We start from the raw sequence: 24996 nt of genomic DNA, 5'->3' as shown, positions 1-24996 counted from the left end.
CTTTTCTGTGTGTGCAGAGGTGGAGGCTAATTGCTGGGTTAATTGAGAAGAATGGTGCTTCTGATGTTCTCACAAAGTATCAAATAGCCTCACATATTTCTCCCCTCTCTCCCTCACTCCACCTAAAGAGACCCATTGAATTTGCACATTACTGTACAGAAGTGATTATAGGTTTAATTGTATTTATTTGCTTGGTGGGGAGCCATCATAACAGTGCTTGATTGATTTTTATAAAATCACCCTCAAGGTCATGTGTAGGACTTTGCTTTCCTGTGCAGCCATAACAAACAATTTGAGGGTCACAGCCAAAGGCTCAGTCGAGCAATATTCTTGCTTTCTGCTTTCAGAGGAGAGGTCAAGTGCAATAAAAGAAGGAAGCATAACTTTTATTTTCTTTTTTAAAAAAGGAGAAGACAACCTTGTAAAGCAGCAGCTGTATATTTATTCTGACCCAAGAGAAACCACAGAGATACAGAGGGGGCTAGAAGGACAATATGCAATTTTCAGACAAAAGTATTTGTAAGTTTGGCCAGAGTTTGTTTTACACATAGACTTGATAAATGGTTAAATGAATCCCACCTTTTCTTTACTGTGATGCTGCTCTTCTTTTATCCTCAGTGGCTGAATTTTTTTCACTTTATTTTCTCCCAAAAAACGAATGCCTTTTGGATTTGTTCTGGGAGGGCTTCATAGGCTTTGCAAACATCCAGGGACAACAGCATTATGGTGTGACCACGAGTGTAGCTGATCTCTCCACCTCCTATGATTATGCTGAGTCTGACTGCTGCTTCTAAGGGAAAGCAAAAGAGTCACATAGAGCAAAACAAGCAATCACAGAATGGTTTGGGTTTGAAGGGACTTTAAAGACCATCTCATTCCACCTCCCTGCCATGGGCAAGGAAACCTTCCACTAGATCAGGGTGAGCTGCTGACTTGCCAAAGCCACCTTGTGCAGAAAGGAGCACAGGAGACAGAGCAGAACTAGTGTCAACACCCATCCCAAAAGCATTAACTGCTACTGGTCAAACTGCTGCTGTTTTTGCAGGAAGGGGGACTCCAGGGAAGTGCAGGCTGTGTTCTTCTCACTCCTTCCTAGTTTTCCAGACCAAAGCACAGCTCCCTTACGTGCTCTGTTGTGTCTCAGCACTGGGGAGGAGGATGAACATGCTCTACTGTTTTACCACAGACCCTCTGGAGACAGGTAGAAGGAGACAAATCCCAGACCCCCATGGGAAATGGGCATCTTCCCATGACTACGTCAAGGTGCATTGGAATGGCTGCAAAAAGAAAAGGACACAGGAATCTTACGTTCCTCTATCCCTGCCATCCCATGGGAAAGGGTTTTGGGAGGGAATTAATATTTCTAACCTGTCTCGTAGACAGCTTGAAAATCTTGGATAGACAAAATGTGGCTGAAACTTGGGAAAACTTATTTGAGATGTAGCTATGCTTTTCCAATCAAAAGATAGGACAGCTTTGGCCACCAGCCTTCCTGGTGCAGTGGTACAGCATGGCAGCAATTAAAATTCTGATTAAAAATTGTATGAAGAGAAGTGGAAACAGAAATGAGTGTATTTCTTTGGGAGCAGAGCATAGGAAGTCAATAAAGACCTTAGGGAAGATGTCTTTTTTATGTTAGGAATGAAATAAATTGCAGTGATTTACAGTTCCATTTATAGATTGTGGTGATAAAATTATTAACACTACTGCTATAGGGCAAAAATATTTAATAAATATTTCTGTTCTCAGTATGGGAACGAATAGGATGGTAAATTATATCACAAGAGGAAGATGGACCAGCAGTCCATTGTTACTAAATAATGTTAATAGGATGAATATGTTAAATATTCTTTCAAGAATATACAATCTTAAATCAACAGGTCCAAGCTCATTCAAGAGCTTTAAAACTTCTGGTAGAGACACTCGGTGGCCCAAAAATCTTAATTTAAGAGTCAATGGGAGATTACAGAGGGATAAAGAAGTTCTGATCTTGGTTTGATTCTGATCTTGATCTGATTTACAGACAGGTAAATGGGAAACATATTGCCTGCCTAGTTTGATATTAACCAACAGGTCAAAAGAGAAAACTGAGTGAAGTTAAATGTAGGAGATGGTTGAATCCATAAATTACTAACCATGGGATTATACTGAATGACAGAAGAGAAATTTAATGGAAGAAAAGGCAGAAAACTTCTGTTAATTTTCTAAGAAAATTACGAGTTTGTTTGATAGTTACTTCAATCAAATGTGATAGTGTGGTGACTGAGGGTCACCTGCCAAGACGTGACAGCTGGCACGTGCAAAATGGACTAACTCAGAAAGTAAATTTTTAGTGGGGAAACCATTTTCATGACTATTTGGTTCCCACTGCACATCATTGATTATTGATGGATCACTGATGATCTGAGAGGAAGTGGAGATCACATTGTGCGAACGTCCTTTAAACCAAATGCAGATTTACACAGCTGAGAAAAGAGCTGAGCAGGAAGCAATTCAGCATGAAATTCACGGTTGCACAATAAGGGACCTTGTCAGGTAAAGCCAAGATCATGAAAAGGATCAGAAGTCAGTGTGGCCCAAGGATGCCAAGACTGAGGCCAGGTTGGATGAGGCTTGGAGCAACCCAGTCTAGTGGAAGGTGTCCCTGCCCATGGCAGAGTGTTGGAACTTGATGATCTTTAAGGTTCCTTCCAACCCAAACCATGTCATGATTCTATGATTCTATATCCACCTGATCTCCCAGTTTAATGAAGAAACAAAAAGGCTGCAATATTAATTTTTCCTGGGAAAAGCAAGAGGCAGAGGGTGAGAATAAGGAGTTTTGCCTCTATAGGCAGCATCAAGAATAATAAAGGAACGGAAGAATTACGAGATTTGACTCTGCAAATTCAGGAGCACTGGACTGCATGAGAGGCTGCACAGCTCCATGAGCTGGAGATGATTCCTTGCAAATAGAGTCTTAATCAGTCTGAAGGAGGGCTGAGATTTGATTTTACCTGTGAGTACTTTCACAGACAATGTTGTTTGCTGTGCCTCTCCACAGTGCAGTGCAGGAGGGTACAGAGCACTCTGAAAGCTCATCCTTGACAAGTTATGCCTGGAAATAAAGCATAAATTGTGAATAGTGAGAGAAATTAGCTGTTGGAAAAGATGATCATGGCAAATGGTAGAGTGATATTCCCAGGTCACTTGATTGATTCAGCAGTCAAACACAGACAACTTGACTTCCTCCAGTTTTTCAATAGCCTGATATACATGGGCCACCAGGAGATATGATCTAATAGTGTCTTCAGTCTCCAAATAATACCATCTCAACTATTGTCCCAATTTCACCACAGTGCATTTCTTATTAAGACTATTTCATTTTTCTAGAAGTCTCACATGTGTCTCGGAATAACAGTCAAATATCTGTTGTTTTTCATGAAACAAGCTGAAATTTGTGCTGTTTTATCACAATGTATGCAGTATAGTTTGTAAAAACATTATATAGAAGCTTAACAGAAATACATTTATATATAGAAAAGTATGTCTAGAGAAAGAGACAATTTACACATAGGGGAGCTGGTTTTTGTGAGAGGAAATCCATGGGTCCCAGTGAATATAAGCAAGAAAACTAAGCATATTCTATAAAAATGCATATGGAAAGCAGTGAAATTTGGAAATAAAATATTTGATGAGTAGTTCTTATTCAAATACTGACTTTGTTATAAGCCTAGGAAATGAGAACTAAGTTATAAGACTTTATTGTAAGATTAAGAAATCAATGAAGCGATGAAAGCCCTTCCATGCAAGAACAAACAAAGGGATCAGGATGAGAAGAATGTGTTCAGCAGGAGTGGATGGAACTGAGTGGGGAAGGTACCTGCGTGCTGTGCTTCTCCTTTATCATTGAGAGCAGCAGGACCTGGTCAAAGAGGAGCAATAATTAAGGTAGATTTAATCTGATTTTTATATTAAAACTTCTTCCCTCCTTCTTTTAGTCTCAATACTGAAATTAAACTAGGGGTTTGATCTCCCTTATCCTTATTCTAAGGATTGGTATAATCTTTATAGAATTATACAATCACTGAACAATTTAAGTTAGAAGGGACCTTAAAGATAATCTTGTTCCACGCACAGGGACACCTTCCCCTACACCAGGTTGGTGCAGCCTGGTCTTGGACACTTCCAGGGATGGGGCAGCCACAGCTCCTCTGGACAGCTTGTGCCAGGACCTCACCATCCTCTCAGGGAAGAACTTGTGGGGAAGGAAAGGCAACTGTGTGGTAGATATGGATATCAACATTGAGAACTGCTAACACCAGGAGAAAGCTGGTCATGGTATGAGAAATCAGAGTTCTCAGCTGCTTCACACAAAGGGGGTGTGTGTGTGATAGAAACCCTTTGTAAAGAGGTCTGAGGTTTCCAGACTTTGAGATTTTCCCTACTAGCTTGTGGGAAACGGAGCTTGACCTAGGAAGACATATCCCGTATGCAGTGTGATAAGATGTCTGAGAATCCATTCTGTCCAAATGCATTGTAAAGATAGAGGCAATGTCATTTATAGGAGAGGAAATATGAAAGGAGATAATGGAATAAACCATTCTGAGCTGACAGACTGGGATTGCCAGCTCACACATGGAAAGAATAAGGGGGGCATTTGACAGAACTGAAAAGTTTGAGTCAAAACAGAGTTAGAAATGGTTTTTCATGCACTCTGTGCTTAGACCACACAATTCATTGCTTCAAGAAATCATTGAGACTAAATATCACAAAGACTTGAAGGATCAGTTCTATATTACTGACAAATCTTATCCAGTTATACTAATAGATGGTAAAAGGAAAATGTTGGCAAGGGGACGAAACCTTATGCTTTGAGGCAAAGCTAACCTCTAATTAGGGATTGAAATGGGTTTTTTATGGGATGGGGGGATCAACTCACATTCAGCTAAGAGGAAGACATTTCTTATGCTGTATTTGGAAGCATCTGGTTTTGAACAGCAGCTGGAAGAGTTTGCAGGATTAAATCAACCACTGATCTAAACAAGTTGCCAGTTCTTATGTTCCAAAGCCAGTTTCCTCTCCCCTCTCCCTGTCAAATGTAGTTTGTAATCTAAAAAGTAACATAATACAAATTAAATAGAAATATTCCTTTTCAACATTTAGTGAGTGAGTCAGTTAAAACTGGGATTTTCCAACCCCAGCTCCCTTGCGCTGGAATTCGAGAGATTTTGATGTCTGCCCAGGCTGACTGGCCTTGCTCAAGTCTAGAAAGGCAGACTGTTGTAGAATCAAAAAATGGACTGAATTAATCAGGTCTGTAAAGAGCTGATAAATCCATAAAGAGAAGTACAGGGAAAGTTAGAAATTTGGCAGGACACAATAGTATTTTAGTTTTAATCTCCTAATTTTATGACAGATCCATTTGTTTACCCACCTCTTACAGCTCCTTTGGCTGTGAGATAATGATTGGCTATTCCATCTGTGGTTGTATTTCGTTCTTCTCTTGTCTTCAGGTGGCAAACTCCTATTTACTGGACCAGGACCTGTAGAACTACATGCTCATTACATCCTGGTATCTGATGGAGGAGAGCTGCAGGTGGGATCCCCTGAGACCCCTTTCCCTCACAGAGCACACGTCTATCTCTATGGAAGCATCCATTCTCCACCATTATTTCCATATGGAGTCAAGTTCCTGGCAGTGAGGAATGGGACACTTTCCATTCATGGTGAGTGCATTTTTTTCTCATCAAAAGCAGAGCACAAATGAACAACAGAAAACAAAAAAAGAAAAAAAAAAAGGAAAAAGAGAAAAACAGGTTTTTGGAGGAAAAATAAAATGACAAAACCACTTTGGTCACAAGCTTAGATTTCTAATTAAAGTTAAATATTTGCTGAAATGTGTTTTTTTAAGGCCAGAACTTTATATCTTTGTATTCACCATGAGACTTCTGTTTCTGTAGTATCTTATGCATGAAAGCTCAGTGCTGTATGTCCGTACAAATTTCCATACTGGGAGCTGAGTCATTTTGAAAATCCGGTCCCCAAGAAGAAGAGGATGGTACCAGTTAGTTATGAAATCCTGATGGTCATTTAGATGCCTAGAAGATGTTTGAATTTGTGCACATCTCTCCACAAATAAATGTCTTCTTCCCCTGTAAACTGGACCTGGGATCTCTGTTGTGAACTGTCTGTGTTTGCTGTGCTGCTGGAATGGAATATCCTTCTCCCCTCCTCCCTCTCCATAACAAGTTTCCTTCGCAAAGAGGGTATGACTTGGGGTTTCCAAGACAGTGTGATCTACCAGGTAGATCCCATGGTGAGGCCAATGCCAAGAATGCCACAGTAGCCTGGGACAGCTAGAGTGGGGAAGATACTTTTCAAAGCATCAGCAAAAGGCTCCTAGCAGTGTGTTTTCCCATCCTCCACCTCTCTATACTGTGCTGGCATTCCAAAGCAAGTGGTCTGTCTGCAGAATTAGGACCACAGCTGGAATGTCTCTATTTTCCTGGTGGTCCATGTGGCCTCATCTGCTCAGCACAGATTGTGGTCCTAAATGACAAGTTCAGGCCAAACTGTGGCAATGTCAAGAATTTCAGTCCAAGGTGACAAGTCCTTTGCTGTAACCACTGGACCTTAGAATCACAGAATGGCTTGGGTTGAAAGAAACCTTAAAGCTCATTTCATCCCAACCCTTTGCCATGGGCAGGGACACTTCCACAGGTTGCTCCAAGCCCCGTCCAACCTGGCCTTGAACACTCCCAGGGATTGGACAGCCACAGCTTCTCTGGACAACCTGTGCTGGGACCTTACCAAGGTACAACCATGAATTTCTTCTAAACCTGCCCTCTGCCAGTTTGAAGCCCCTTGTCTTGTCCCTCCAGGCCCTTGTCCCAAGTCCCTCTCCAGCTCTCTCAGAGCCCCTTTAGGCACTGGAAGGGGCTCTCAGATCCCCCTGGAGCCTTCTCTTCTCCAGGTGAACACCCCCAGCTCTCTCGGACTGTTTCTGGAGCAGAGGGACTCCAGCCCTTGGAGCATGTCCATGGCCTCCTCTGGACTCACTCCAACAGCTCCACATCCTTCGTATATTGTAGCATGGAATAATTTAGATACAGAGCTTTTTTTTTGGAAGGTTATGAAATATAGGTATAAAATGCCCATTTCTTGGTTCAGTAGGTTGGATATGGAATTCAGGTTCAAACTCAGCATGAATGAGAACATTAGTACTGTGCATTCATGTCAACCTCTTAACTACTGGGCTGGTTTTAAAGCCTCTATGTGTCACAGGGGAGAGGAAAAAAAAAAAACAATGCATGTCTCATCTCCCTTCCTCATGTTCTTGTGTGTCAAACTTTGTGTTGGTAGGAGCTTGTACCCTCCAGCAGGGCTTGAACTTACACCCTCTGTCCTACAGGCAGAAATGTTGCTGTCTGAGCATCACTGACACGTGTGGCTCTGGGTCAGAAATGATGTCAGACACCGAGGGGGACAATCTGAGCACAGACAGGGAGGAAGTTGTGCCACTGTGCCATGATCCTGTCAGCTCACAGGAGACCAGCAATGTCAGGAGAGCTTGAGTGTTGGAGGGGAGTCAGTGAACAGATGTTTTTTTGAAGCAGGAGAGATGAGCAGAGGGTGGGGAAGGTGCTCCTGACAGGGGTAAGGGAGCTGGGCTGGCCGGTGCTCTTGACCACTTCATTGAGACATGGCAAGGGTAAATCATTTCAGCTTTAATAATTCCAGTAAACTGGTTTTGCAGAGGGTTTCTATCCCATTTCCTGGAGGATATCCCTGAGAAGGGATATTAGACAATCCAGGCTGAATTAAGTGTCCGTCACTGGCCATTGAGTTTCACACAGTTATCCCAGTCCTGAGTTCAGTAACTCCTGTTAAATTAAAGCATGCCTTCCAGAAAAGCTTGGTCTTTGAGGACATCAAGGGAAACAGGAGCCAGCTTTTTCTGTGGAGGCTTGTTCCAGGGGATTAATTTGGTTAATCATCCATTTTTTTTTCTTTTTAGAGAAAAGTATTGAAGTGTCTGATTTGAATTTGTCTGATAATAGCTTTTGCTGCTTCACTTTCTATGTCTTCTGCTACTTTAAAATATTCTTCTTTTCTTGGTTTGACCCCTGTAAGTCAGGATTTTGTCCTTAAATTGTCAGCACGTTGTAGCACGAACCTTCACTACTTCCCGCTGTTTTGTTTTCTGGCAATGTAGGAAAATCCACTAGCAACTCCTTGCAGCTGTGCCTCCTGTGCTGCTTCTCCTTTCCCTTCTGAGCCTGTATCATCACAGGCTTGTTGACTCCATCACCCATAAAATTAAAGACAAACAGGGCAGAAGTACATTTTGCAGTCTCACCTTGGCAACATGATGGAGGGATGTAAACTCAAGTGTCCACATCAGTACCTTTGAGTCTTTTCTAACTGACATTTCATATGTTTCACTCAGTGCCATACTTCCCAGTGATTCTTCATTCCCTAGGAAACCAAAAAGGTGAGGTCTGCAACTGAAGTATTACCTGGATGGAGGTATGTGGAGCCAAATGTGGCTTGACCCATTAGTGGAAACATCTCCTGGTTTCAATTTCTTATCAGTTATTGAATTATTGAATAGTTTGGGTTGGAAGGGATCTTAAAGCCCACCTCTGCCATGGCCAGAGACACCTTCCACTATCCCAGGTTGCTCCAAGCCCTGTCCAACCTGGCCTTGAATGCTTCCATGGATGGGGCAGCCACAGCTTCTCTGGACAACCTGTGCCAGGGCCTCACCACCCTTACAGGAAAGAAATTCTTCCCAATACCCCATCTAACCCTTTCCTTTTGTCCTGGTACTCCATCCCTTGTCCTAAGTCTCTCTCTACCTCTCTTGGAGTCCCTTTGGGCACTGGAAAGGGTCTCTAAGGTCTCCCCAGAGCCTTCTTTTCTTCAGGCTGAACACCCCCAAATCTCACTGTATTATTATTCAGCCCTATTTCTTATTAAAGAATTCTTATCAATTTCTTATTCAACAAATCCATACTAACTATGAAATCACTTTTAAGCTCTGCACCACACACAGTCCCAGTGCATGGCTGCAATTAAGGTTCATTCAAACCATGTAATATGCAATTTAACATTGAAGCAATAGAAGCCTGTTAGAAAACAAGACAAAAATGGTCTGATCTTTTGCTGGGCTGATATTGCTTACATGGAAAAAATCTGCTGTTCTGTCTCCAATTTAGCACCAGTCTGGCCTGTGGTATAGAATAAATTGTTGAGCATGACAGCCCTTTCATATATACATGAGAGAGCCTGACATGCTCAGCAATATACATTTGTGAGATACATTTATAAACACGAATATATATGTTATCTCAGATCAAAATCATTAAATAAGCAGGTTTCCAAATTCTTAGCTGTCTTGGTGAAGAGAGGACTGAGTGCATTTTAATTTCTTTTCTCTTTAAACCAGGGAAAGCTGGGGGATGCTCTGGTTGAGTTCAGATTGTTTAGTAAGCACTGTCAGCTCCTCACTTTGATATGTTAATATGACTCAGGGTTTCCCACAATTCCCTCATGAGTGGCAGTCCTTTGCTCCGGTAGTTGTAGCAGACTGGGAAATTTCACTGTTGCCTTTGGCTTTAGCCAACTCCCCTGCCAGTCAGAGCGTGCCACCCATAAACTGCCTGTCAATCACACGTCAGGTTTAGAGGGGGTTTCAGTCAGCCAGGGCAACTTGACTTTTTGACAATGTAATTATGGCCCTTGCATCCGCAGTAGGGGCCTGAGCGGGGCTGAGAGAATTTTATTGATTGTTCAGAAGGGAAATTTATCACTGTCTCCAGCTCCATTTGTACTTTATTCCCTGAGAAACTCTCTTGACAAACTGCAGGAGAGAAGTTTAGCATGGTGGCCTTGGCTGTTCTTACATCTTTGTCCTTCGCAGGGAAACCGGACTGGAGGCACGAGCAGATACTGAGGCGGGGGCAGAGACTGGGTGAAAAGGCAGAGGAAGAGGAGTTGATACCTCAACAGCTGAGGACAGACCACCCCTTCTTTGTGACAGACCAATTTTGTGGTCTGAACACTCTTATTATCATAGAATCCTAGAATGGTTTGGGCTGGAAGGGACCTTTAAAGAGCATCTCGTTCCAACTCCCTGCCATGGGTAGGGACACCTTCCACTAGCCCGGGCTGCTCCAAGCCTTATCCAGCCTGGTCTTGAACACTTACAGAGATGGGGCAGCCACAGGTTCCCTGGGCAACCTGTGCCAGGGCCTCACCACCCTCACAGTAAGGACTTTCTTCCCAATATCTGATCTAACCCTGCCCTCCTTCATCTTAAGATAATTTCCTCTTGTCCTATCTTCATGCTCGTGTCCAAAGTCCCTCTCCAGATCTCTTGGAGCCCCTTTAGGCACTGGAAGGGGCTCTAAGGTCTCCTTGAAGCCTTCTCTTTTCCGAGCTGAACAGCCTCAACTCTGTCAGTCTGTCTCCATTGCAGAGGTATTGACACATATGGAAAAACTTTAAAGGCCTTTTCCATTCAGTTCCATTTTTAGCAGTCCTGTATAGATGATCTCATTATTCCATTGTGTCCCCTTGGAAGAGGTTGTGCCTGTTCCCAAAAGAAGATCAGCACTTTTGCTGTGTATTGATCTGAAACTTTGTGCCAACACTGTGATGATGCAGGGCATGAGCTCTGAGCAACCTGGTCTAGTGAAGGTGTCTCTGCCCATGGCAGGGGGTTGGAATTGGATGAGCTTTAAGGTCCTTTCAAACCCAAACCATCCTGTGGTTCTATGACTCTATGAGCCTGTTCCCTGCATTTTGACTCATAACGTATATCTCTCCAACTAGATGGAAGATCCTACACTTCAGATTAAATAATATACTACATTCACTTTATCCAGACTGTGAAAGGTGTGTGGTAAAGAAAAAGCAATGTCCAGAGAGTTCTGGTTTAATAACATACTTATTGATAATCAGAATATTTAAAACAGAGGTGTCAGTGGTCACTTCAGTCCTCTAAAGTCATGGCTAGCCCTGCTGCAAAAAATGTCCCTGCATTTTCAGTGGATGCTGGCTGGTGAAGATGACATAACAGAGGCAATTCTGCACCACTTCTATCCCAGATTTCTGTTCAGTCAAAGCAATCTGATACTCTTTCAGGGTTAGCTCAGGAAAAAAAGTATTTTTTATCATTTGAACCAATTATTAATTTTAATCGCTTTTAATCAATAATAAAACACAAAATATTTGTGAGCTGTGCACTGTGCTCTGCAGAGCCTGCATTCCTCCAGAGATCAAACATTTAATCAAATGCCTCTTGCTTTCCCTCCATTAAGCAATGTTATGTATCTGTGCTGAGTTGAGAGATCATAGGCAACATGAGAGAATTTGTTCTGCTTTACTCACATATTAAAAAGAAAAGCTTCCCAGGGGAAAAAAAAATAAGAAAAAAATCTGTAGCATGGGAATTCAAGATAGGGTGCAGAGATCTGTTAGAGAAAAGCTGTGCTTTTTTACTTTGTTGAAATACTCTTCAATAGATGTTATTTTTCACCATCTGAACCCCCTGATTTACCCACTCCTGTTACACTGTGAGTTCAGATCCTTTTTCCCTTTCAGGATTCACTTCCATGGGTTAGTTTTCCATAGATGCCCTTCTGTGTGGTGGATGCAGGAGAGTTTTTGCCTTCTGTGACAGCGTTTTTCCTTTCAAGACCTTGACTTTAACATGATGCATTAAAGCAGATGGCTCTGGAACAGAAGGCTGAGCTGCCTTGAATCCCCTTGTGTTCACCAGGGGTAAGAAACTGCACTTAGGCATTTCCCATGGAGTAACTAATGTACAATGACTTGTTCCTTCACTTTCTTATTCACAAATATAAGATGACCATTAGATTTTAAAGACCTAGCAGATGGGGACAAAAAAAAGAGAGCTGAGTTCAGGGAAAGCTGCTGTGTCTTTCACAGTTTGCCCTTCTTTCTAGCAGAAATGCATCTATCATCTTTGATTTAAGGTTAAATCAGTTGATTTCTATGTTGGTGCTGATCTTAATGAAGAAAATATAGGCTGTGAAGGGGACTGAGAAGTGGGAACTAATATATATAGTATAATAAATATAAATAAAGCTAAATAAGCTAATAAAGATAACAATATAATATCATACAATATAATACCTTACATTCTATATATTATACACTGGAATGGAGTGGAATAGAATAGAATAGAATAGAATAGAATAGAATAGAATAGAATAGAATAGAATAGAATAGAATAGAGTAGAATAGATAAATAGACTACAGCTAATATATTAACTTGTGATTCTTGACAGAGTTCAGGCCTGTGTGTCACTACAAATGTGGATTAAGTTTTATGGATTAAATAGTTACCTCTTTCAAGCTTTTGAATATAAAATCAATAAATTCCTTCCACTTCTGGCCCCAGCTAAAACAAGGGTATTGCCTGAAGGAAGAGAATAACCAGCAACAAAATCAGGACTAATTTCTATCCCAGAGAGCAGAAAGCCTGCAAAGTTTGGGCTGCCCAGGGAGATGGTGGAGTCTCCATCCCTGGAGGTGTCCAAGGAACACCTGGACATGGCACTCAGTGCTCTGGGCTGGGTGACAAGGTGGGGATCAGTCACAGGTTGGACTGGATGATCTCAAAGGTCTTTTCCGACCTAAATGATTCTTTGATTCTGTGAAGATTGGCAAACGGAGAAGCCTGACCCCAGCCCTCTGTTTGCACAGGTCTTCAGGCTAAGCCAGGCAGGGACCCTCTGTTTGGGCTCATCTTCACTTTTCCCAGTGTCGAATTCTCCTTCACCGCGTTCTGGGGATGCAGGAAATGGATCTTTGCTTGGATATGGCTGTGCTGCCCTGCATTCCCACTCCTGCAGGGAGATATTCCCTGCCTCATTCCACAGCAGTACAAGAGATGAACTGGCAATGACACAGAATGTTAACAGCTGTCTGCAGCTCCCTGCAGGGTCTGAGCTCCATGGCTGCCACAGTTGGAGCCGTTTGTTCCTGGGGTCAGGTTAAAGATATTTTCCTGCCTGGCATCTTTGGTTGTGAGCTTTTCCTAGGGTTTGGTTTCTTCGATGGCATTACAGGAGCTGACAAAATCTTTCCCCTTGCTTTCAGGACTGATGTGACTTAACAAAGTGACTGAGTGATCTCTGATTAAAGGGAACATTTGGAAATGTTCATATTTATGGGACAGCATAAAGGGAAGGTACTTTGTCTGCAAGGTAAAGTGTCATACAAGTGAAGCAATGAGAGTTTTCATAGATCTGTTTAATCATAAAGCTCTTCCCATCCTCAGTAGGATCATAGAATCATGGAATGGTTTGTGTTGGAAGAGTTCTTAAAGCTCATCTCATTCCAACTCAATGCCATGGGTAGGGACACCTTCCACTAGAACAGGTTGCTCGGCGTCCCACACTCCCAGGAAAGGGGTATGATACTCCTTGCTTTCTCCAAGGTGCTCTGAAAAGACATTTAGGTGGAAATACTTTAAGTGAAAACTGCAGTTTCATGAATAGGAACCATTCAGCAGGACTAGGTCACTTTCAAGGATATTTCTCAGTGGAGAAAATAAAAGTTATTCAATTTGTCCTCTTGCTCAGATGATGTGAGATTTTTTTTTTTTTGGCTCACTGGGAGAAAGAAAATATGTTTAATTCTATAATTTTGTTTTTAGCTGGGCTTTAATAATATTATTTTTAAATGCTGTATTTCATATTAACATTTCTACACTAGTAAAATGCAGTGCTTTTACAGAACAAAAGATCAAATTCCCTAAACTTCCAAAGTGACTTCAGACAAAAAAGGGAGGTGATCCCAAAAGGGGTTTCTTTTCTGAAATTTTTATTCTGTGAAGGATGTGGAAGGTTTGGCCTGTTTTGAATTTGGAGTGAAATCAAATCTGGCTAGTTGTAGGCTGGATTTCATGCTCCAAATCTGTCTTATAAGGGGGGAAACATCAGCCCTATTTTACATAGGAGGTTGAAGATGTCAGAGAGAAACTGAAGCTGTGTCTACTGACACAGAGGGACTGAGCAGGTCTGAATTTCCTGTCTCAGCCTGCCCATTGCTTGTGCAAAACTTGTGCCTGATGCTGGGTTTGGTTCCACATGATGGGGTCATCAGGCAAGTGTGACCAGCAGATTGAGGGAGGAGATTCTCCTCCTCTTCTCTGCTCTGGTGAAACCCACCTGGAGTGCTGTGTCCCCAACATCAGAAGGATGTGGACCTGCTGGAGGAACTTCAGAGGAGGGCAGAAAGATGCTTTGAGGGCTGGAACCCCTCTACTCTGGAGTCAGACTGGGAGAGCTGGGGATGTTCACCTGGAGAAGAGAAGGCTCCAGGGAGACTTTAGAGCCCCTTCCAGAGCCTAAAGGGGCTCCAAGAGAGCTGGAGAGGGACTTGGGACAAGGGCAGAGAGTGACAGGACAAGGGAAATGGCTTCAAAATGACAGTGAGAAGGTTTAGATTGAATATAAAGAAGAATGTTTTTATGGTAAGGGTGGCAATACACCGACATGGGTTTCCCAGATAAACTGTGGCTGCCTCACCTCTGTAAACTTTCAAAGTCAGGTTGGATGGGCTCTGAGAAACCTGGTCTAGTTGAAGATGTCCCTTCTCATTGCAGGGGGGTTGGACTAGACGACCTTTAAAGGTCCTTTCCAACCCAAACCATTCTCTGACTCTGATTCTAAGCTACAATTTGAGCCCACACTCGAATCCAATCCAAAATACCCAATGTGGTTCTGAACACCCAGCACCAAGGCTGCTGCAGCTTTCCATCAAAGAGCTGATGAGTTCTGGTTTGTCCTAAGGAATTAATGAGCAGTTATACATTAGAAAGGGTTTTTTACCTCGGGGCAGGAATGAAGAGCTCTGTGCACAGGCTGTGGCAGGAGGGAGCAGGAAATCTCTCTGCATCTCCCCAGGAGCTGCTCATACACAGCAGGGTGTCCTGCAGGACTGCACGGGGGTGGAAAGACATCTCCCAGTTCCAGGCAGAGACATTCCTGTCTTTCTAAGATGTGTAGAAGGAAAAGCCCAAACTCCTCTCATTGCAAAACAAGCTAAAAATGTGCAAATGCTTGGGAAACATACCCAAGATTGGAATTAACAGGGAGCAGAAATAAGCTGGAAACATACCCAAGACTGGAATTAACAGGGAGCAGAAATAAGCTGGAAACTTTCAAGTCCAGAGGGTTGAGGGTTCATGGTTCAGGAATTTTTTTTTTAACACATATGAAAATTTAAGGAAGGAACTCTCATTGTTCTTTTCTGGTTCCTTATACTTTCTGGCCAGTGACTGGACTAATCACTGCAAGATCTGAGGTAGCAGTGACAGTTTTTTAAAGAATTTTCATCAAATCCAAGTTTCTGAAATACTTTTTCCAAGTCCTTCATTAAGGATCCGGCACTTGAAGACTCATTTGACCATAGAGAGTCGGAGCAGCACAGCTGCGTGCTATCCTGACTGAGGAGGCTTTCTGGAAAAGATTTCCCATTCTTTTTAACTTAGGGCATTTTATCCATTTTTATTTTTGTGGTTTGTTTTATTAATTGAAGCAACAGCGAAAAAATTTTTTTACTGGACCTAAAAATATATTTAAAAAACCCCCCACTTCTTTTCTGAAGCACCAGTTTCCAAGGGCTGTTCTGCTATTTATCACTTTGGCATTTGAAAATTTTAGGAATGCCCAAGCTAGGTTTGATTAGGAAGTGCAATTTGGACAGGAAAAAGGGAATAATAGGGATTATGACAGTGGAGAGTAAGCTGGATTGCTTAGGTAGTCTGACACCTCAAATGCTTGAGTAAAGTGTGTTGTATTTTATTACCAAAGACAATCATAGAATCACAGAGTGGTTTGGGTTAGAAGATACCTTAAAGGTCTTCTAATTCCAACCCCTGCCATAGTTGTTGTTGTTGTGGTTTGGTGGTTTTGTTTTGTTTTGTTTTGTTTTTGCTTTTTGGGTTTGGGTTTGGTTTTTGTTTGGTTTGGTTTGGTTTTTTTTGTGGGTTTTTTTTGTTTGGTTGGTTGGTTTTTGTTTGGTTTTTTTTTTTAAATTACAGTTATAGTCCATTATATTATATTATATTATTACCTTCTCTTGCAGAATTCTTTTTTGAGGGGAGGATAAATGGCTTGTTCCTTTTCACTTTGTTCCTGGGAATTGAAAGCTCTTATTCCCGTTTACACTAAAGATTTACAATATAGATGCAACAGATTGGCATCTTATTTGAAGTAACTTGTACATTCCCAGTAAGTAAATTGTGTGTATAAGCCCTGCAGTTCTCATAAATTCCTTTTGTGGTATAAAGGGATCTCATTACCTCATCTTTAAAGAACCATTAAACAGTCAGAAGGTGTAAAAGAGCTTTATAGTTTGTCAACACTATGAACAAGCTGTGTGTTCACAACTGAGTTAATTAATTCGCAGTAAATAGGAGGGAAGATGAGAGACCAGCAGGGTCCTGGGAGTCAGAGGAGAAGGGCTGTCCCATGACAAAAAGGGAAGGTTTTTTAAAACATTTAAACAATTTTTGGGAGAAAGACCACAGCAGGCTTAGGGATGGAACCAGTCCTCCTAAGACCCGTTTAAAGAATCTTGTTTCTACCAACATTTACTTGCTTTCCAGCTCTTACTGACTGGATGTGACTCCCACTGTTTTCTGTTAGGCTTGGTTAGGTAGTTCCCAGGGTGTCTAAAGGTAGGTAACAACATCTACTCCAAAAAGTTTTCAGGTCATGGGCATCTGTTTTCCACCTAAGCAACATGTCATCTTGTCATGTAAATTCTTAGACCTGGGCCATCCCATAGATTTAAGGCAAAATTCATGTAACTAAATAGAAATGTGTGAAAGACAGAAGTTCTTTTCAAAAGGAAGTGTGCAGGCTGTGACTGCTGGAGGCTGAAAACAGGTTGGATTATAATGGATCATGCTCAGCTAAAAGAGGAGTGTGGAAAGTTATTCCCTGGAGGATGGGACACTGGTAATAAGAGGTAACTGTGTAATCAGAAGATATCCCATTGAATGTAGGACTTGTCTCCTAATTAATTAGTTTGCAGTTGCCTCTCCTTACCCCCTAGTAATTTTTTTCAAAACCCTCTATAGTGTTTCCAACTGTAATAGCTTCTGCTTTCAAAACTGGGTGACCAGAGGTACCCTGTCAAACACCCAGTTTGAATTCTCTGTACCTAGTGACTCACTCAGTGTACACCTGGAAGAGGAAATGACATTCACATCTTTTGTAATCAAAGGATTATAAATAAGGACTTTATTTGTCTAAACCTGCAGCACTCAGCTCACACTTTGTTTAACCAAAGACAGACTTTCCTGTAACCCTGGAGGCAAATCTGCTCTGACACACCTGACTGAGTTTGCTGAGGTTTGATGTGATTCTGAGATCTTTCTGTAAAGGTTGAATTCATGTCTCCTGTTGAACTAGAAATCATGGAATAGATTGGGTTAGAAAGGACATTAAAGACCATCTCGTTCCAACCCCCTGCCATGGGCAGGGACATCTCCCACTATCCCAGGTTGCTCCAAGCCCTGTCCAACCTGGCCTTGAACACTTCCAGGTATGAGGCAGCCACAGCTTCTCTGGTCAACCTGTGCCAGGGCCTTATCATCCTCTGAATTAAGCATTTCTTCCTAATGTCTGATAGAAATCACTCCTCTTTTAGTTTAAAACCATTTCCTTTTGTCTTGTCACTGTCAGTATCCTATCATTACTTATGACTGGGCAAAACCAATTAGTGAAGTGAAATATCATCCTACATAGATTTATAAAATACTTTATGTTAGGGGCCATAAGAAATTAAATTTATACTATTTTTCTTCTTCTGTGCTTGAAATTAAAAAAAAGAAAGAGCGGAATTGTACACATCAAAATTGCCTCATTCTTAATAATTTTGCCTTGTCCATACAAAACTGCATCTTCATATTATGCTTCCAACAGGAAGCACAAACCTGGGTCCTGGTGCCAAGATGTTCCCAGTGTTAAATTTGTGATTAATTCATTTGTAATTAATTTTCAAGCCTCTTGTATTTCTGCATTGATAACACTGTTCTGCTCTGCTCTGTATTTAAGGGTGTTCTATCAAGTAATTTAGTAAAGAGTTCAATTCTTGCTTTTCCTGCAACAACATTTCGAGTCTAAAGGCTCTATCCTGTCCCTTTAATGTGAAGTCACTTCTGCTTTGGATCTCAAAATGTGTTTCTTTTTCCAATCCGTGCTAAGTTAATTATTAAAAATCAGTTCAATAATTAAGGAGTTATACAGATTCATCCATTTTTTAGCACTTTTGAGTGTTTCTGCTTCCAGTATTTTTTTGGGGAAAGAAATAATTTAAATATACCACAGCTGTTGATCTGTTAAACCTTTTCTTGTCAAACAGGTAATTTGTTTACCTGTTGCACAGCCCAGTGCCAGACACTGAAGATTGTTTTATGATCTTTGCATGTTTTATCTGAATTAGAGTTTGTTTGCAAGGGGAAAGAAGAAAGAGGGCTCTGTGCCTCCAAAGGGTGGCCGAGGAACAGGGGTTTTGTTCCATGGAACCACCTTTAGCAGTTCATGATCTTTGTAGAGAGTCTGTTGGTTCTTTGAAGGAGAGAAACTGGAGAAGATCTCTGGGAAAGGAATCATGGAATCACAGAATGGGTCAGGTTGGAAGGGACCACAGTGAGTCATCTTGTCCCACCTCCCTGTTCCAGCAGGGTCATCCCAGAGCACATGGCACAGGATGGTGTCCAGAAGGTTCTGGAGTATCTCCAGTGAGGGAGATTCCACACCCTCTCTGGGCAGCCTGTTCCAGTGCTCAGTCACTGCAGAGGAAAGAAGTTCTTGCTCATGGTCAGGTGGAACTTCCTGGGCATCAGTTTCTGCCTGTGGCTTCTTGTCCTATCGCTGAACCCCACTGAGCAGAGCCTGGTCCATCCTCTGACCCCTCCCTGCAGATACTAATGGACACTGAATATTGTCTCCCAGCTATTTCAAGCACCCAAAATGGTATCCAAGGGATCTATGTGGGTCTGGCAGACAGGACACAGGACTTACATCAGAGCAGTCTGTTTAGAACAGCAGCTAGAGACCAAACATGCATCTAAAATCACATGTTTAAGAACCTGAAACAAACTCACATTCCCCAAACTAAGTGAAATCAACTGGGTGTATGATGGGCTCCCACCAAAACCACAGTGCTGGGAATATTTATAATTAAGGCAAAGAAACCTCAGTTATGGTCCCTCTTTGGCATCAGGAAAATATCGTTGACCATATCCTATGTGTCACTTGTGCTGTTTAGAGTAGAGGACAACTAGACCTGCAGATGTTGCTTTATGCGGGAATATATATGGGAAGCAAGGAAATGTGTACATATGGTGTTAGGGACATGGTTAAGTGGTGGACCTGGCAGTGTTGGTTTAATGGTTGGACTTGATGGTCTTAGGGGTCTTTTCCAACCTTAATATTTTTATGACTCTATGATTTTATGGAAGTAGAATCCTCTAAATTTGTTCGTTTCCTTTTCCCTAATGAAAATACAGTAAATGTATTGGAAATGGGAAATAGATTTTGAACAAACAGAGAAATATCCCACCCCACCTAAATCATCAGGAAAAAGGTAAAACAAACTGTGGAATGGGAAACAGGGAGATGAGCACAGTAAGAAGTGAAAAAAATAAAAAGGAAAAAAAGAAATTGGGGAACTTTTGGATGCCTGTAATATTCTTCTTTTAGAAGAAAAAAAAAAACAATTGAGAAGATTTTCCTTTAAAATTTTGTGTCAGAGCTTGGAAGTGGGAAAAAAGCCTGAAACAAGACTTTTCCATTAGAGTATGTTTTGAATGTGAAATGCTTTCACACCTCTCAACAACAAGAGTTGTTGCCCAGCAGTGTTGCTGTAGTATGTGCATGACAGATGTACTCAACGGGAGTCGGTTGTGTGTCTGAACACAGATGTACATGAAAACACATTAACACAGGCACACAAATCAGGACTATAAACAAAATGTCCAGAGCTGAAGAAAAATTGTGCACTGCTCAACGTGCACAGGCTGCTGCCAATCACTGGCTTTTATGCCAGTCCTAAAAATTCACGAGAACCACTCAGTGGAAAAAGGTAAATGAATAAAAATTATGAGATTGTTGTTAGTAAAAGAATGCACAGGGGTTGATGTGCATTCATGGGGGGGTTTTTTGAGCTGGATAAAACTGTGTTGAGGATGAGGTTTTGGTGTCTGAGACCATGAATGGTGCAAGGTGGGTTTTGGCTTTGTCTACATTAGAAAACTATGTGGCCCAATAGAAGCTGAACTGTAAAGTGAATGATGCAGGTGCTGAGGATGCAGGGTCCGCACTGTATGTGTTTTGGGGCTACTACAGAGTCATTCTAGTTTGGTTCTCTCAGAGTCTAATGTGTATTTTATGTCCTATTGCATTACAGCTTCTGCATTAGTTTCACAGAATGGGTCATGTTGGAAGGGACCACAGTGGGTCACCTGGTCCAACCTCCCTGCTCAAACAGGGCCATCCCGGAGCACATGGCACAGGATTGTGTCCAGATGGTTCCAGTGAGGGAGACCTCACAACTACTCTGGGCAATTTGTTCAGTGCTCAGTCACTGCACAGGAAAGAAGTTCTTCCTCATGTCCAGGTGGAACTTCCTGGGCATCAGTTTGTGCCCACGGCCTCTTGTCCCATTGCTAAGCACCCCCAAGCAGAGCTGATCCATCCTCTGCCCCCTCCCTGCAGGCACTTACAGACTTGGATGAGATCCTCTCTCAGTGTCTCTTGAAACTGAACAGCCCCAGCTCCCTCTGCCTTTCCTCATCAGAGATGCTCCAGTCCCTTCATCATCTTGTTTCCTTCTGCTACACCTGCTCCAGGAGCTCCATGTCTCTCTTGTCCTGAGGAGCCCAGAAGTGGACACAACACTCCAGATGTACCTCACCAGGGCTGAGCAGAGGGAGATCTGTTTGATGTTTTCCAAAACAACTCATAGCGTGAAATGAAACACCTTAAGCGCAGGATGTCTGGAAGATTTTCTTTGAGAAATTTCGAGTTTAAGAAAAATAAAAATGCAATAAGTCAGAAGTATCTCAGGTAGATATAGATGGCCTTTGTTGACGCATAGAGCAGGTGCTCCAATATACTTCAAGATGACAGAGTATAAAGACTTGATTCATCCTTCTCTGATTCTGCAGTGAATTTATTGACTTGGAAGTACTACTTCTTACTCCTGACTTCATTAAGGAAAGAATTGGGACAATAAAATATAAGCAATGAGGGCACTATAGCATAAGGAACAAGAAAGTGAAACAAGATATGGAGAGAGAAAAGTTTGCTTAAAATAATTTGAAAATGATTTATTGGATGCAACCTCTACCCTCAGTGATTTCTGGTGTTGTTACTTTTCTATAGTACAACCAGGGAGGACAGTAACTTGCTGTGGGCTAAAGGTAAATTATGATCTATTGCAAGGGAGGGAAGGAAAAGTATACTAAAGGTGGGCGTGTGAGGCACATACTCTCCCCTAATGGTGTTCAGTGTGTTGGATCTCAATGGACCAATCTGTTCCAAAGCCTGCTAGGGAAAAAGAAATGTCAAACTTCATGAAGTGAAGAAGAGAGGGTTAAAGTGCAAGATTTTTCATTGCTGGGGCTTGTTGTACACAGACTGCATAGAATCATTGAATTATTGAATGGTTTTGACTGTAAGAAACCTTAAAGCTCATCTCGTTCCACCCCCCTACTGTGGGCAGGGACACCTTCCACTAGACCAGGTTGGTCCAAGCCCTGTCCAACCTGGTCTTGAACACTTGCAGGGATGGGGCAGCCACAGTTTTTCTGAGCAGCCTGTGCCAGGGCCTCACCACTCTCAAAGCCAAGAATTCCTTCCCAATTTCCTATGTAACCCTGCCCTCAGTCACTGTGAAGCCATTTCCCCTTCTCTTGTCCCTCCAGACCCTTGTCCAAAGTCTCTCTCCAGCTCTCTTGGAGACCCTTTAGGCACTGGAAGGGGCTCCAAGGTCTCCCTGGATCCTTCTCTTCTCCAGATGAACACCTCCAGCTCTCCCAGCCTGTCTCCTCATAAGACTTGTTCTTTAGGCTTTTCACCAGCTCCATTGTCTTTCTTTGGACAGAAGAACATGTTTTTGTAATTGCCAGTTATTTGCAGGCCTAGATTCCCTGTATGTAATTTTGAACTGGAGAACTGAGAACCCAGAGAAGGATGATGGTCCCTGCAGAGTGGGCTTTTCTCAGTTGGTTACAAAGGGTGATTAAGAATAGAGGGTTTCTCACAGAGGTAAGTTACTTTGGGGGAATGAAGTTGAACCTCATCTCCCACTGCTTCTTGAACAAACTTGTCACCAGCATGTTTTTTCAACTTTTTTGGGACCAGTAAAGGCAAAAGATATGAACTGAAGATGTTGTTTGGAATTTACTGCATTTCTGATCCAAGCAGATGTGCACAAATCCTCTTTTGTAGCATTAATTCCCTTTCTCCTACAGGGCATCAGGAGGAAATGAATGATGGTGGGATGATCTAAGTGAGACAGGGTTTTCTAACCATAGAAGCATCATAGAATCAGAGAATGGTTTGGTTGGGAAGGGACCTTAAAAATCATCTCATTCCACCCCTTGCCATTGCTAGGGGCACCCCTCACTAGACCAGGTTGCCTAGAGCCCCAACCAGCCTGGTTTTGAACCAGAAACATGTTGCTCCTGTTTTATTTTGTTCTTTTAGAGTTGACTGACTTGCTTTTTAATTTTTATTTTTTTTTTCATATTCTTTTCAGGCTGGATGCCCAAAGTAGTTTTCACACACTTGAAATCATCAGCTCATGCTAATGACACACAGTTAGTACTCCAGGAACCTGTTGACTGGGAATCTGGTGATGAAATCGTGGTGGGAAGGACAGGCCTTGGAGATGCCCAGCAGCAGGAAGAAGTGGCTGTTATTGAGTCTGTGAACAACACAGAGCTGCACCTTAGATCACCACTCAGGTATCCTTTCAAGAGCCAAGGGGATTTTTACATCAGAGAGCTAAACAAGGAGAAAATTTGATCAAAGTCAGGATTTGCTGTTTCCTGTGGGACATAATAACTATATAAATCCCTTTAACAAAGGCGGTGAGAGATATTTCACTTCCTCACTCTCCCTAAAGCCAGTGGACATTCAATGCTGAATGTTTCTGACTGTGTTTAAGTTCTGTATCATTCCCATGAATTCAGAAAACCTTTGAAGCAGAAAACACTCATGGTCAGTAGAGTCCAGTGGCCTCAGTATAGGAATGAAAAAGAAATTTCCTGCATAGTTAATTTCTTGAGAAAGTGCATCTTTTTCACAAAAAGTGTCTGACTTCTGTAAAAAATAATAAATCCCCTCTTTTTGACTGATTTACTTAAGGAATACACTTAAATCGAATTGTTTTATTTGGAAATATTGCTTCCATATTTCCAGTGAGTGGTAATTTCACTGCCTTATGCTCTCTTCATCTACTGTGCATGGAGGCCTTGGACAAACTTTACTTCTCATCATCTCCTGTGTTGAAACATGTTATCTGTTCAGAAGTCAACCCAACTTCAATGCCCAGGAAGCTCAATGGTATCATTTTCAGAAATTATTGGTGCTGGAGGAAGAAAGTACTGATGATTTTCACCCAAATATGTTTTGAGAAGAGAATTAAAAAGCTAAAGTGTTTTGCTGTAAATATCATAGAATCATAAAACATCCTGAGTTGGAAGGGACACACAAGGATTACTGAGTCCAACTCCTGGCCCTGCACAAGACAGCCCAACAATCCCCCCCTGTCCCTGAGAGCGTTGTCCAAACACTCCTTGAGCTCTGGCAGCCTTGGGGCTGTGACCACTGCCCTGGGGAGCCTGTTCAGTGCCCAGCCACTCTCTGGGTGAAGAGACTTTTCCTGATAATATAATAATATATTATACACATAATCTAAGGGAAGTTTGTGAGCTTGAGAGATAAAAAGATGAAAATGAACATTAGACAAGGAAAAATCTATTTACCCCGTATACAGAGATACACTGGATGTACCACACTATGTGTCCACAGAAAAGGACTGAAACCAGCTCTAAATTTGGGCTATTGAGGTCATAAACATTAGTAACAATAATTCATAAACATAATTCTTGCCATCTTGCAGGTACAGATGATTTTATGTCTTTTCTGTGTTTTTCTTTAGGTACTCCCACAGTGTTGGAGAGGGATGGGGCAATGGCCAAGGTCAGCCTTTAAGTGCTGTGGTGGCACTGATCAGCAGAAGGGTTGTTGTTCAGGGAAATGTCACCCTGGAGAGGATGTCCCACCTCAGAGAGTGTGCAAAAGCAGGTGTTACAAAAGGTGAGGAGGTCTTTTCTCACAGAAATGTACTGAGGAGGAAAATTGCTCCATTGAAATCCCCTTGTGGCATCACCGTGTATCAGAACTGTTCCTTCACAGGATAACTTTGAGACATACCAATGCCAGGGAAGCGAGTTTGTCTTTCCAAACATTGTTTGACATTGAAATGTAAAGTCTTGGGAGTTGAACTGCATTTCATTGTAATATCTCAGATGTATTATTTTCACATTGTTGTTTCAAGCCATCTTGGGAAAGACCCTTTAGTTTTGCCTGAGCCTAAGGGTGTAGAAAAGAAAGTATCTTCTGAAAACATGTTTCAGTGTACATAATATATTAAATTTTTAATTGTGTTTACTATTTAGTCACTTTAAGAAGAAGGAAAAACAAAACAGCCCAATGCTGTTTGTACTCCTTAGTGTAAAATATTGAGACATTGTTTAGCGATTTGGGATGCCAAGAGAAAAATAACAGGTGATGCACATAGTATCACTGGTGAAAAAATGTTAAATATCTGTTCTCCTTTAGTTTTACCTGTATGAAAACCATGAAGCCTAACAGGTGGCTTCCTGATTTACACCATCTATTGAGGAAGCAGAATTGGCCACAGTGATTATAATTTGAGGAGAGTTAG

At 41.8% G+C, this 24996-nt stretch overlaps 1 protein-coding gene across 9 annotated transcripts in view; it reads left to right on the top strand.

Annotated features, from left to right (window-relative positions):
* PKHD1 (PKHD1 ciliary IPT domain containing fibrocystin/polyductin) overlaps positions 1–24996 on the top strand; it is a 258573-nt gene that overhangs the window by 95155 nt on the left and 138422 nt on the right. For all 9 annotated transcript variants that reach the window (XR_004356231.1, XR_004356232.1, XM_032683659.1 and 6 more), the window contains 3 exons: positions 5496–5708; positions 22801–23008; positions 24208–24365. Coding sequence is in view for 7 of the 9 variants with exons in the window: in XM_032683659.1 (XP_032539550.1) it covers positions 5496–5708; positions 22801–23008; positions 24208–24365 (579 nt within the window). In the remaining 2 variants the exon portion in view is untranslated. The remainder of the gene's footprint in view (positions 1–5495; positions 5709–22800; positions 23009–24207; positions 24366–24996) is intronic.

Source organism: Chiroxiphia lanceolata, chromosome 3 (genome assembly GCF_009829145.1).
Source record: "Chiroxiphia lanceolata isolate bChiLan1 chromosome 3, bChiLan1.pri, whole genome shotgun sequence".
Classification (NCBI taxonomy): Eukaryota; Metazoa; Chordata; class Aves; order Passeriformes; family Pipridae; genus Chiroxiphia; species Chiroxiphia lanceolata.
The sequence above is the reverse complement of the archived record's forward strand: the minus strand, read 5'-3'. Positions and strand labels throughout refer to the sequence as shown.